Source organism: Nipponia nippon, unplaced genomic scaffold (genome assembly GCF_047370975.1).
Source record: "Nipponia nippon isolate SJK-2023a ecotype South Korea unplaced genomic scaffold, ASM4737097v1 scaffold_7, whole genome shotgun sequence".
NCBI classification, from domain to species: domain Eukaryota; kingdom Metazoa; phylum Chordata; class Aves; order Pelecaniformes; family Threskiornithidae; genus Nipponia; species Nipponia nippon.
In genome coordinates this window covers 8727936-8742652 of record NW_028262391.1, presented here as the reverse complement: position 1 = coordinate 8742652, position 14717 = coordinate 8727936, and the positions used below count along the sequence as shown (strand labels likewise).

General features: G+C 40.7%; 1 protein-coding gene across 3 annotated transcripts in view; it reads left to right on the top strand.

Moving 5' to 3' along the window:
* LEKR1 (leucine, glutamate and lysine rich 1) overlaps nt 1-14007 on the top strand; it is a 66904-nt gene extending 52897 nt beyond the window's left edge. For all 3 annotated transcript variants that reach the window (XM_087740541.1, XM_087740542.1, XM_087740543.1), the window contains 4 exons: nt 1078-1171; nt 6500-6652; nt 7662-7961; nt 10619-14007. In XM_087740541.1, the coding sequence (XP_087596667.1) occupies nt 1078-1171; nt 6500-6652; nt 7662-7961; nt 10619-11032 (961 nt within the window). In that variant the 3' untranslated portion in view covers nt 11033-14007. The remainder of the gene's footprint in view (nt 1-1077; nt 1172-6499; nt 6653-7661; nt 7962-10618) is intronic.
* Nucleotides 14008-14717: the final 710 nt, after the last annotated feature.

Genomic DNA, 14717 nt, shown 5'->3' with positions numbered 1-14717 from the left:
GTCCAGGGCTTCAGCTCAAGCTTAATCAAAACACCCATTTATTGCAGTTGTTATAGCTGCTATTTGTTATGTGAGGCTTGTAGAGCAAAAGCCCTGGAGAGTTTAAATTCTTGTAACTTACGTTATTAGCAACTTGCAAATCGTAACAATGCTATAAATATTGCAATATGCCAGGCTATTGGATGTGGTCTAGTACTTGGTGAAATATTGGTGAAGTGTATGGACAACTTCCTGCCAGTAAATTTTCAGTTATTGGTAAATTAGCTTGTCTTTTATTGTCAAAATAGAAAGTGCTGTCCTCTACTTAAGACATGGCAGTGTGTTATTGGTTTGATTTGTGTACGATGGAAAATGTATTCAGAGAAGTGGCTTTTGGAGAACGCAAGCATTTTTTGAGAGTGATGTACACCAACAGGCATTAAGCTATTTTCATGTTTAAAGGGTTTGTATATCCCCTGTACTTTAGTACTTGCATGAAAAGATATTAAATGTTAATTTAAGAATATTTCCCTTCTACTTAAACCCCAGATACATGAGTTGTTCCAGGCAGTACATTGCTAATAATCTAAGTTACAAGAATTTAAACTCTCCAGGGCTTTTGCTCTACAAGCCTCACATAACAAACAGTAACTCATAACAATAGAAAGCACTCGGTGGTTTTAATTCAAAACCGATTATATTTTTTTAATATTTTTAATAGTAATATTCCAAGTTCATTAAATACAACAATTTCTGTTTTGAGTATTATAACAGTTTTTCAGTGTTCTTCATAATTTGACTTGAGAAATATTAAAAATATTTGAGGTTTAAATATGTGTGTGTGTGGAAGAAAGCTCAACTATAGTATTTTCTTTAAAACATAAAATTCATAAAGTATGTGATGGCATTATGCAAATGCTAAATAGTGATTACTGCTGTGCCTCCGGGCTCCAGGCAGGATTGCTGGGCTTATTGCACAGAATACTAAACAAAGAGGAAAAGACGAGCCGTTGCCACAGAGGACTTAATTGCAAGAAAACGGCATACCACCAATCTGGGCAGAGCACATATTTACATATGAGTTTTTGTGGTTTCTAGGGAGTTAATGCTGATTTCTCATCAGAACAGAACAGAGCAGCTGCAGGAAACATTAAGACAGAAGATGCGGAATGAAGATAACTGGAGGGAGAAGGTAATACTGGATGTGCAGTTGGCACCCTTTCGATTTCTTCCTTATTTTTTTCAGTTGTAGTCAGCTGTCACGAATGAGTACAGTAAGCCAGATACCTATCTCCTCAAGTGCAAACATTGCAATAGTGTTCTTTGTACAGGAGGTGTTAATGGGTGATCTCTCTACATGGGTTGGAACTGAATGCAGAAGGTATTTAGTATGAGCGTTTACAGACTTGGCAGATGTTCAGGTTTGATCCAGACTTCCCAGGTTTCAGGGTATTTGCAAAGTGCCTGTGTTAGGAGTGCAGTCCCCTGAAAGCGTGGGTGTGAGGAGCAGGACTGAGCCCACTGGACCTCTGGTCTTCCAAGCTTCGTGCTTTCCCCGTGTGCTCTGCAGGAGGTGCAGCAGGAAAAGCCCAGTCTCATGGGCCGTTGTCCTACACAAGCTCCAAGGAGGTGAACAGACAGAGCCTACCCTGTTCTGTGTGCAACAGTCCAGGTTATAGACCCTGAACCACAGTTCTGCATGGGGGAGCGCATCAGTGCCTGGATTTGTTTCCTGACACATCTGGCAGAGAAGCATAGGAAAGCATATATTTAATATTGAAGTAGTTTCCCAGTAAAAACAAGGTTGTGCCTTGTTAACAAGATGGAGAGAATGCAGAGCCTTCCTGCTTGCAGGTTAGGTGAACTGAAACTGAAGATTGCCATTTGTAAAACAAATCTATAAAATAAATAATAAGCAGATGAGCGAAAATGTCCTTTTCTCAGAAGACAGGTATTTGCAAATCAAAGCTAAACAAACAAGCTCTTGTAGCATAGTGATTCTGGAGCTATCAGGAGTAGTCAAATAGCAAAAGGCAGCGGAGTTGTTAGCCGTACAGCTGACAAGGAGGGTGAGAGGTGGGGTGGATACCCGATTCTATGATACAGCAGCTATGGATGCAGGGTATGCGTTCATGCCATCCCCGGGACGATTCTGTCACTCACGGCAATAGGCAGGTGGAGAGGTAACATGACAGTTTTATCCTTTCCAAGTCCTCTGTGAACATGAAATTTGTTGTTGTTTTGATATGAACCCACAGTTCCCGCTGGTCTCAGGACAAGTCCCCACATGTATGGAGAGGAAAATGCCACCCCCAAATTATTAGTGTCATCTAGCTCAAGATCGGAAGTACTTGGAACAAGCATTGATTTCAGCCTGGGGGCACAGGGAAACTTGTGCAACCTGGGGTTCGGGGTATGCGTCCCCCTTCAAGCAGTCTCCCTGCTGAGTGGTTGAGAGGCACCTTGTTCTGCCTGACCTGGCAGGCTCTGCGTGCCCCAGGCTGAGCAAACAGCTCAGTGGGAGATGGGTATTGGCTTGGTGAGCACGGCTAATGACAGCACGGGAACCTCAGCAGAAGGTAGGCAGTGCTGGCTGTCAGCTGCACCGGGGGGCTAGGGGAGGGGGCTAAGGAGCACAGTGGAGGAGCATGGTTAGACTGGGGAACTGGGAAGGGAGACGTGGTAGCAGAAAGAAGGCATGTGGTTCGTCCGTTCACTTGAGCTGGGCGTCCTCACAATAAAAAAGAGCTAAAGGAGTTGCACAGTGAAAGTCCCAGAACTAGAACGGACCTCTAGGGTGCGAAAGGCTTCTGCTCTTTCTGCTGACCTCTAGCATCACCAGTTCCTTTCAGGCAGTCACATCTCTGCCAAATAGGCTCCTGCTAATGACTCTGCTGGTTTTTTTACTTGCCTTCCCTTCAAATCAGAGCAGTATGAAAATACCTCTGTATTTCATTTGAAAAGAATTGACACTCCTACGACTTGGCTCCTCGATAAAATGGCCCATCCTTTGTTACTTTATTCATTGACTCTTACAAAAGCCTGCAAAGCCGCTTTCATACACCTTCTCACCTAGGCTTTTTTGGTAATTGGACAACGGTTCCTTTCACGGTGAGGAGGAAGGGGAAGGTGGGAGGGAGAATGATACACCTTCCATACATGCATGCTCCTTTATAAATGCCCATTTTTCCTTTATTTAAGGGAGTGAAGGAAAAAAGAAATTAAGTAAAGGCTACAGATGAGAAGGATGGTTGAAATACAGCCAGGAGGACACCTTGAATTCAGGGGGTAACTGGCTTGGTTGGGAAACAGAGTGGGAAAGAGATTAGGTCTAGTCCTAGTCCATGGATGTAGGATGCAATGTTATGAAAATAGCTCAGACACAGGGCAGCACACCCAGCTGCACACCCGCCCTCAAAGCGTTGTACGCGTTGCACAGGCCCGTTCCACAAGCATAACCTCCTCTTAACGTGTGTTTTCCTGTTAGAAGGGTTTCCCACCGCTAGCTGCATCTTTAATGGGTGTTATTGCATTCTACAAAGTTAGGTTATGACTTGTTAGTCGTCTTTTACTATGTACTTGGGTTTGGGGTCTTCTGTGGAAAAATATTTTCAGCTGATTTAAAAAAGAAATGCGTATGCCCACTGTATGTGCTAGTTGAATAGGTTTCTTAGCTAATTGCACAGCTAGATGGAACGTGGCAATGCTATAGCTCCTCATTTATATTGGGCTTTGAGCAGCCGCACTGCGTACGGTGATCTCGGGAATTGGGACCTTGGGCTGTGTTCTGCGGGACAGATCGCTTTTTCTTGTAGTTTTGGGTCATGCTGCGAAGTTCTGAGCTGAAGACTCTAACTGGGATTGGAGAGTCCAGCTGCCAGTCTCTTCCAGTGGGATTTAGAAAGCTGTTTACCATAAATAACTGTGAGCATGTAATTTTTGTTTTAATCTGCAACGTTTTCACATGAGCACCAAAAAAAAAAAACCCAAACTGAATATAAGAAATTAAAAAAAAAACAAAACTGTGAAGGAAACATTGAAAATAGTGTTGAACACTAACGCTGACTTTTCTGATTTAAGCCTTACATAATTGGTGACTAAAATTACTGTCTTTTTCTTTTTTTTTTTTTTGTTCAGTACGTGATAAGTGTTTGAAAGCTTTATTGAGTCTCAGGAAAATTTTTGGACTACTAGCAATTAAGATCAGTTACATTTCTTTTAAAACTTCTTAACCTCTCTGTCGCAGGATATAATTTTAGAATGAGGTCACGCTGTCTGCATGATCACAACGTATTGTTCAGCCTGACATTAAGAGAAGATAAAGACTGCTACTAGTAAGAGAGAGCAATTACAGCTTTGGTATCACAGCCATTAAAATGCAGTGAACGGCAAGTGCTCTAAAAATGTTCTCATCAGACAAAAGAATCAGAAATGTGACAAAGTGACAAAGTTGTCTTTTTCTTGGGTCAGTGTGCCATTGCGTAAGGATAAAGTGTTCCAGTTTTCTATTTAAAATACAGATAAACCTTAAATTGTTTTAATGGAACAAAAAAAAAAAATCTCTTTTACAAGAGATTTTAAGATTAATGTAAACATTTGGTTTATGGGTTTTTAAAATATTAATTAATGAGGGGCATGTAAGTGGTTTTAAAGCAATTAGCATCCATTATGCTTTCTTTGAAGATCAACTGCCATTTTATTTCCTGTTCTGGTTTTCAGCTTTATTAGCTTCAAGTGTTAAACGTGAAAAATGCTTGCATAATCTTCCAAATGAGCTCAGTTTTTTATACTGCCTTTATTTTTTTTAGTCTTTGTAATCAAGTAGCCTCCAACATACGATCTGCTTCTATAATAATACATAGAGTTAACAAATTTGTTTTAGAATAGAATCCTAACTCCCATATCTAATAATGTGGAAGATATATCTATAATAATAATAATAACAAGAACAATAATAATAATAACAAGAACAATAATAATAATAGTAGTCTACTTTGAAAATATTACAAATATACCATTTTTAAGCTAAACCTTAGTGGGTGATTTGTGCCTATTCCATGCGCAGAACTGGGTATATTTTGATTTAAAAAAATAATGAAAATATTTCCAGTTTATCTTTTCCCAAAAAAGATTTAGGGAGATTTGTTATACTTTTGCTCATAATTAGTGTGTGAAATTAGATAATTGTAATTAAGCTCATTCTGGGCTTTTCTGCTTTTAATAATTTTAAGTAATTAGGCTAGTGTTGTGCATGTTTAACGTGCCTTTCATGTTCTTTCAGCTTGCTACAATTAAGTCCATTAGAATTCAGCCTGCAGAAATATAATATTAGCATACTGGTTTAGGAAAAATATTTTTCAAAATACAGCCTTCAGTATTTCCCTCAGAACCCAGGCTTTTATTTTCAGGAAATTATGGCTGAATTTTCAAATTTGAATTTATAATATTAAATATGTGAGATGCCTTAAGGACTGGGATATTTTACCCGGAATTTGCAACTCTTTCACTTACGTTTCTCCACTTCTTGGTCCAGTGCTTGTCCCCCATACGTACCACCAGTGCCGTGTTGTCTGGACCCTAAAACGAGCTGGGGCAGTTGGAGCTGCTCCTTGCTGTCCTTGAGCCGCGGAGCCTTGCTGCTCCCTCTAAGCTCAACTTGGCGATGGGGCCAGCACGGTGGCCACGTGCCATCGGCACCAGGCAATGCTTGGAGAGGCAGGTATCCCGCTGAGGCCTTGCTGAGAGGTTCTGCGGAGATTCCTCTATATGCTCCTTCCCCTAGATTTCTGGTATTTACAACAGATTTAGGGGAGGGGGACACACGTGATATAATAGGTATGCAGTGCTAACATTGCAAGATGACACGCGTGGAGTATGTGTCACCTGAGCGTGGTCCCTGGGAGCAGACAGACAAATATTTTATATGGTAAGTTGCTCTTCACTGACAAGGCTGAGTGGCAGAGCATGAATAAAAAATGATTTTATAAGAAAGAGTTAATTATCTTTATATTTTAATATTAATGTCATGGCCTATTTTTAGCACAGTAGATGTCATTTACTGTGAAATGTATCGTTTTGCTGCATTTGAAAATAATAATAAGCTGAGTTTTACCTCTTGAGCAAATGCTTCCAGCGAAACAATCATCTCTTTTAAGAACCGGCTAAGGATTTAGTAATTTAGTGTTTTCATAGTGATTTAGTGTGAAGTTCAACTGCCTAAATTTAAGCATCTAGCACCACTTGAGACACCATGGGGCTTGTGAGACATCTGCCCGGGGCTGCCGGGTGTGACTCAGCCCCGATGCTCTGCGGAGCAGGAGCCAACCATGCTGCCGTGAGCCAGCGGGAAGCGGGAGCTCTCCCTCACCAGGCTCCAACGGTTGCAATCATTTTGTGTTTGTTCAGCGTGCAAAATCTCAGTCTGCCAAATTTCACAGCCCTTCATTTATGGCAGTGTGGAATGTGAAAAATATTTTAAGATAGGTTGCCACATTGTTGTTAAAAACCACTTGTTCCCTAGATGGAAATCGATCTGGCTAAAGGTGAAGCACGACACAAAGAAGCAATTCTTAAAGTCAAGGAAGAAGCGAGAGTGGAACTAGACATTGAAAGACAAAAACAGCAAGAACTAATCACAAAATATCAGAGAGATTACGAAGAGCTCCAGAAGAAGGTGTGTAACACTCAAGAGAAAAGTTTTGTGGCAGTAGATAATGTAAACTTCTGAGAAATAGTATGCGAAGCAATAAAACCTTCTTTATGTGTAGTCCTGTATCTACATGATACGATATTTTTTTCCCAGTCTTAGTATATGGCATATGTTTCTTTCTTTCTTTTTTTTTAATGGAACAGGTTAAAAAGTAACTATTCTAATTAAAGTTAAATGGTGTGGAAGTTCTTCCTTTTCTCACATTTTCTCTACCCAGAGTTCATCTATGTCCATAGACTGTAGTTGTTAATTAGTTTTAAACTGATGTCATCGTTTTTTAAAAGCTTTGCACTGTTTGAGACTATGACAAGTTGTCACAAAACCATCCACAGTGTTTTTTCCCTTCCCAAATTAATTCAGCACCGATGGGGTAAGGTCCAGTGGCCAGTTAACTGCTTTCTGGTCTATATTGGTGGCTGCATCACACACAGTTGGCTATTCCCAGCTACCCAAACCTACAGTTTTTGAAGTTTTATATAGAAATTGAAAATTGTACCTATAATCTTAGTTTTCAAAAGATTTGATACATTTCTTGAGAATTCTGGAAAAATCAAATAAATTTGATGGAATTATATTGTTATTTAAAATTCATTACATAATGTTTTAAAGAGCTGAAAATAACAGTTTGACTTAGTTCACTTACAAATATTTGACTATGATTTTAAAACCCTGAAGAAATACTGGTTTGCTGTAAAGAAGTTAAGTTTTCCCATTTTTACCTCCATTTCTCTGTTTGATCTTGGACATACTAATTAATCTCTCTTCTGAGTGAGTTTTGATTAATTTACAGCTCTCTGATATCCTCTGAGGGTATTATGTAAATTCAAAGCATTTTTTTTTTGTCTCTGAGGACATGTATGTTTGCATTTGTATTTTTTTTCCTGAAGTCAACACTTGTCTCATACTTAATTGTACGTGTCTAAAGACATCCACTGAATGTAGACTAATGAAATTTTTGTCTCATATAATGCAGATACCAGGATTAATATCCAGTGCCACCAATAGCTTAAGGATGGAGACAGAAATTCTTGAAAAGAAGCTACAAGATGCCCAGATCAAACTTGCGGAGAAAGATGAAGATAAGGAAAAAGAAATTCAGAGCCTTAAAAGACTAATTACTGAACTTGAATTTCAGCTGACAGTGGAAAAGAATAATAATGAATCATTTCTGGATAATATGAGGAAAGAAATTAAACACAAGTCAGATGAACTGGAAAAATTAACCCAGGAGAAGACACAGCTGATTCACAATTTGACTCAAGTTCAAGAGGAGGTAGGAACATGACTGAGGAAATGCCGTGCTATTTTTACTTAGAGACATGTGATTTCTGAAATTATTCCAAGCATCTATATTTCAGACCCTGTTACGTACTGGCTTAAAAACCATTGAAAATAAAAAGTTTGTAAAACAAGCCCATCATAATTTCATAAATACAATGTACCACAAAATATGTGAAATTTTTAATTCAGCAAGCACTTAAACTAGTGTTTTATTTTAAAAATATATATATTTTTCAGGTCCTGCAAGACATTTATTTCTTAGTCCCTAGCCTCACATCACGCTACATAAACATGGGTAAACAATAAAGCATTCTTCATGTTTTTAAGGTAGAAGACATGGGCATTTCTCATTCTCTGAACAGGACAGCAGCAATCCTCCCAGTAATCTTACTTATTTTGGAAATCATTTGTAAGAATGTCATACTGTCAATAGGAACGAGAGTGGACACAGTCCTGATCTGAATGGCTTCTGGGGCAGAGATCTTTCAATGTGGTGTACAATGGAGGTGTATCTCACCTCCCACCCGTAAATCCACTTTCTGTAACACAGAAATGCATAAAAAATAATCACATGTGAAGAGAAATTTGGCTGATGGATATCCTTACGACAAGCATTTGCTGAATGTTTGGAATATAATGGGAAGGGAGGAGAGAGAGCTGTACTGTTCTATGAGAAATGTGAAAACAGTGAAGTCAGGGACTGTAGATAAGATTAGACTGGAATGTCCAAAGTAATTAAGTGGCAGAAAAAAATTGGTAAACAGTGAAAATAAAACTCTTCAAAATGAATTAGGGCTTAGGTTGATATTTATTTCTTCCTTGAAAAATGTTCAGAAACACTGTGTTAGTGAAATTAGAATGATGTTGGCAGTCGTTCTGTCCTGTACTTGTGGAAAAGGCTCTTAGAAAGACACACACTCTTCCAGTATTGGTCAGGAACTTCAGCAGAGTGAGGAACACACTGTTATCCTCAATAGTGAGATTCCACCAGCCCTGCTTATGTTCTTAGTTTTCCCCACTCTGAAGCAGAGTTCTCCCTCTAATATAATTATATTAGGAAATGGGGAGATAAGAGTGGCTGAAAATTGAAACTGGTTTTAAGATAAACTTTGCACCAGGATACTTTCTCAGGTTTGCAGGTAATACTTCCTGAATAATTTCATGGACTGTCAGTGACCATCTGAGTGGCAGGGAAAGTAACGTCTAACTTTCTTTCATTAAGTTGTCTGCAGAGTTAGGTATTCAGAGAATAAGTTATTTTGGATATTTACATCTCTCCCACTTCTACCTCTGCATGTAGTTATGTTCCTTCTCCAACAGCTCCTTCGCTTGCAGTCGGCACAGAGGTTAGACAGCCTGAGCAGAACTTCTGTGTTTCCGCTCTACATCCACTGATGCTTTGACCAAAGTAAAATTCTAAAATCTAAAAACATTGGTCAACAAAGGACTTTTCATTTCTCCATAATTTTTCAAGTTTTGATGGGAACACACAGGCATAAATTTAATAGTTTTAGTAACCTCTTCTTGGCTAAACAGAGCTTACCACCTTCCACTTTGGTGGGAACACACCTCTGTGTTCTGACTTTACTGACACCGGTACTCGCTCTTCAAAACGTCAAAAAAATGATATTGAGATTATCTTTCTTACACATTTTCTTCCCTGTGTACACCCACTGTCATAATCACATAGAGAATTTAAAATACAAATGTTTGTCCTCACTCCAGGGTGATACGTGATCTGACCTGGCATACAGCTCATACTTCTAGCACTAAAGAGGTTTACATAGGAATGTTTGTGTCTGGGCAGTGAGGCTGTGCATGACTGAGAGTGTTCTCCGTTTGACTTGATCATCACTCTCTGTATTGGAGGCTGCCTTGGTGGTTGCTTCCCTTCCATTCTCGTGGACCTCCTGGTGTCAGCAACAATTGCTTGCTTAGAAAATATCCACTTTTTTGTTCTTCTGCTTGTATTAGTATTTTCAGTAGTTCTGACTTTTATGAATCAATTTAATGATGTTGTCCCTTGTGTTTTATTTGCTTTTTGTTTCAGCTTGAAACCAGGAAAATTAGCATCACAAATAACTTCTGCATAATGTACTAACTTAGGGACTTCTGTAATACGGCAGCAGTTTCAGTTGTCTGCTCAAGGCCCAGTACCAGTCACTTCCCGTTTAGGTATCGGTAATCACAGTGCAAAGTTTGTGAAAACCGCTAGACTGAAAATCATTTATTCCAATTATTTGGGAAATATTAATCAATAAAGAATGCCGTTACAAAAAATCAGTGTGCAATTATTTAAACTACAGAGGAGGAGAACTTCTTGAATGTGTTATCATAATGAAGTGGCTTTTTCCTTTCCAAGAACAGCATTCCCAGTTTCCCCCTAGTTGGAGGATGGGCAGGAGATCAGAAGTAACTTCTGATAACTTACCTCATATTTTCCACTATCTCCTGAGGGAATGAAGGATGTGTAAATGCTGATGTATATCCTTTGAGCGACTTTCAGAGAAACTGAAATAGGGGGAAGTACTGAAGGGTTTGTGCGCACCAGTCCCCTCCAGCCACCCCTGCCTTAAGCCCGAGGAGTTCCATAGGCACACTTTTTGACTAATGGCATTTGGTAAAGCCGGTGTTTGTTTCTGTTTGCAGAACACTCTTCTCCAGGAAACGGTGCGCAGAGAGTGTGAGGAACGCTATGAGCTGACTGCAGCTTTGACTCAAGCCAGGGAACAAGTACTGGAACTAAAAAAGCTCAGTGGAAACTTCCCGTTATCGCCGTGTTCCCTGACTCGGGGCAGCCTAACCTCCTCTGCCGCCCTGCTCGCTGATTACGGTCAGAAAAGCCGCACAAGTCCCAGTGCTGGGAAGGAAATCAATCTCTCTGGACAGTTTGGTATTTCAAGAGCTGCTAAGGCACCCATCTCCAGTAAGCGTAACAGCAGCGGCAGTGTGGGCTTGCCGGCTCTAACCCCACCGCATCCTCCAAGAGGAAGAGCGGCTTCGCTGAATGAGCCCCGGAGCAGGATTGCTGCAGTTATAAGAAGACAACTGAGTCAGCTCTGACAGCTACATACGCATACACAGCACATGGGAAACCATTCCAGTGCATCAAATGACCATTTACTTCTGGACCCCTGGCATCAAATCTTAGCCGATGCAATTCATGCATTTCTACAACTTAAGTTAAACTTTTATATATTTTTGATGCAATAATCTTTCTTTGTCCATTGCATAGCAATGTAATTAAATGCTATCTACATTCCAAGATGAGAAAAGTAAAAAAGAAAAAATATTGTCTCTCCAAGAGGAGCACATCTTCAATAGGTGTAATTAAAATAATTGCCAATTTCAAATACTGTTTTCCCTAACCACTTTTTTTTTTTTTAATTTTCCTATTTTGTGTGTTCTCCCATGTAACTTAATTGTTCGTTTCTGGTGAAAAATGTGATTTGTTCAGTTAGAATCAGATTTTTGCCATTAGTTAATTCAGTGGTGTTATATTTGCAAATAATTATGCTTAAGTCGGCGAGACTTGCTACTTGTGGAGTATATATCACTCAGCGTGAAAATGTGGCAAATCCATGCGCTCAGTAAACTAGCCATTGGCAGGCACATAGCTTCATCTGTGTGCGAGTCTTCAAGCTGTGCTGATTAACGAGGAGTTGAAGGCTTAATACATTTTGTCCAAAGATGGTTGCCTCTTGAATTTCATCAGAAAAGCATCTTTATGTTAAGCATGATTTTTAGCTTCAAAGTAGACACACTGGAGTTCTCTATAAAATTGTTACACAGGACGATCAATATTTTTATTTTAGGGCTTGATACATGGAACCATGGTTTGTTTTGGAGCATAAAAAGCCCAGACAAGTCTTGGTTGTCTTTGTTAGTGTGCAGACACTGCAGAAGTAGCTGCTCTTCGACCAAGGCAGGTCTGCTGTTGGGGCAGTTTGTCAATGTGGAGCACCAGGTGGGCGAAGTGAAACAGCGTTGGGCAACACAGACACAGTCTGAGGTTTTACTTACTATGTCACCAGATACTCTAGTTTTTTGGTCAGATAAGCCCAAACAGGGCCAATTTGGTGGTGGTAACAGGTTCTGGCAACAGCTTAGCAGTCATCAGACAAGGAGAGGTGATGAAGCAGGCCCAGGTCAGCTTAGCAAGTCCCCTGGGCAGAGGTGGACCTACCAGCTAGACCCAGCTCAGGCAAGGGCTGGGGCCAGGGCAGGAGCTGGGGCTGAGCTCCCCGGGCAGGGCAGCAGCGCAGCCCCAGGCACAGGGCAGCTCAGGCCTGCTGGTGCCCCCAGTGCCCCGAGAGTCATTCTCTTGAAAGGCTGCTGTTCGTCATCTTCTGAGACCATCGACTCTGGCTTGGACAGAAACTTCATGGCAGGTAAGTTCAAGGGGAACACTGTGGAGGCTCTCAGAGCATGCATATGAACAGCTGGATGACTGAAATTGCCTACTCATGTTTAAGTTTTGGGACGGGGCTTGCTTTTCACTTGGAGTCATGGAGTTGCTTCTTCACAGGACGCTTTACTTGTAAACCCAAATACATTTATAATCACACCATTGACCTTCTCGTTATTTCTGAGTGATGAGATAGTCCTATATGTGACAAAGTGACAGCAATAGGCCATGTCTTCAATGCTGGAGTAAATTAGAAAAGCTTTGTTGAATCCAATGGTGTAACGGGGAATGAATTTTATTCAATAAAATCAGTGGAAGAAACGACTGTTGTTGATTTAGCATCTGGAGCTAGATTTGAAAATACACTTCGTCGTAGTCAACTTCTGCTCCCACTGAAACCATCAGTAAGCCTTACCTGATTTCAGTGGTAGCAGAGTTTATCCAAAAGCTCAAAAATCCTCTATTCACAAATTCCAAAAGCAACAAAAAATCAGTATTATAAAAGTTACTCTGATAGCTGCTGCTCCATAGAGACGGCGTAGGTACTCTGCAGGTGGCAGATTGAGTGGTGTCTTATGCACTGACCTCAAAGAAACTGTTAACAAAAATCCGCTGATTGGAGTGTGTTAGAATCAAACACAAATACTGTCCCCAGGAGAGTATAGGCTCAGCTTGGTGGAGGTCTGAGCCTGACAATTCACCTTTCGGCTTCCCTCAGCTTTGGCTCAAGAGGAGGCTTGATGGCTGCGGTGAATGAGGCCAGCTGGCCTTCCCTGATGCAGAAGAGCCGGGCTGTAGCTTCCAATCCCAGCATGTATTGGTAGGCTGTATCCTCCCTGTGCTCCATGGAGGCTTGTCTAGGGATTGTGCTCAATACCCATTGACTAATTAATTGGGCAATGGCAACGGTGAGTCGTAAGCATAACCAGGATACCTGGGAAACTGGGAAGTGTCTATGGGACTTGCCGACTTTGCTCACTTACTCGTATTTTTCCTAAAGGTGTTGAAAATTGGAAATGTCAAAGATTGTGAAAGCAATTCCACTGAAACGCAAGCCTCAGGATATTCATTTTTCAGTAATTCCACAAAAGCGGAAAGAAAGGGATGGGGAGCACCCCCGAAAGCGTGTTTGGAGGATGTGCGGGTGGTCCCTTTCTCTGGTCGGTGGTGATGCTGATTTTCTTTTTTGTGTTTAGGAAATGTCCTGAATTCTTTGAGCTTGAAAATGCTAATTCCACTGTCCACCCAGAGTCTTCCTGTGCCGAAGTAATAGATTTTCATTGAGGCAGTTCTTAAAATGATGGGCTCCAGAGCTCTGTTATGTAGTTTTTTTCATAAAATTTTAGACAAACTTCAGTTGTATTTTACAGTCTTATGAGAATTTTTGAATTATGTAAATCCAGTAAATGTTATTACATAATTTTATGCCCTTGTAGAGCTATGGAACGAGCGTCATGGTGAACCCTGCAGTAGCTGATGTCGTAATCTGGAGTTCAATACTTAAACGTTTGTATCGAAGAAGAGGTGGGATGTTTACCTGTGGACCGTTCTTCTGGCTGGAGATCACCACTGCGCAGTAACGCCTCTGTGCTTAAAGCAAAGCCAGAGCACAGACGGGGAAAGCAGCCTGTCCTCGTGTAATTCTTACCTCCGGTAAGAGAGTATATCCCCAGTTCCGTGTCGTAGCAGCCATCCCTCCCCTTGTGCTGCTGGGGCCGTGCAAACAGGTCAGATATAAAATCTGGGCTCTTCCCCGCTGCTTTGGTGTTTATGTCCCATAGCAGCAGCAGTAGTAAAGAATGACTGTGTGGTCATAAATTGTAAAGAAAGGAATAGCACATAAAATAATGAGAGCAGTCACAGAAATAATGTTTCTGGCACGAGGGAGTGTATAAATCGTGGATCCAAACCAAGTCAAGAACAAATATTTCCCTTCTTTCCCCTCCCTCACAGAAACCCAGAACTCCTGCTGCTAAGCAATAAGCAAAATATATAAATGTCAGGAAACCTTTTTTATTAGCTTTTAAAAACAATTAAATTAATTTCACATCGTCAAGGAGAGGTTACAGAGTATTTCTCGTAATGGGATGAAACACACTAGCAGAAAGTACCATGGAGAATGTAGACACCGAATTATATCACCACATTTTCAGGAAATAAAACTTCCTGGAGGCAAGGCATCTTGTAGAAGCAGTGTCATTTATGAATGGGTTCTTCGTGTGCTGGACCTTGCACTCTAGGACTCATGGTGCAAGGGAATACTAAAAAAATCCCTAAGCTTGAAACAAATCTGCCTCTGTGGGCTCCTGACCCGCTGGCTGTAGGCAGTAAGCCATCCTT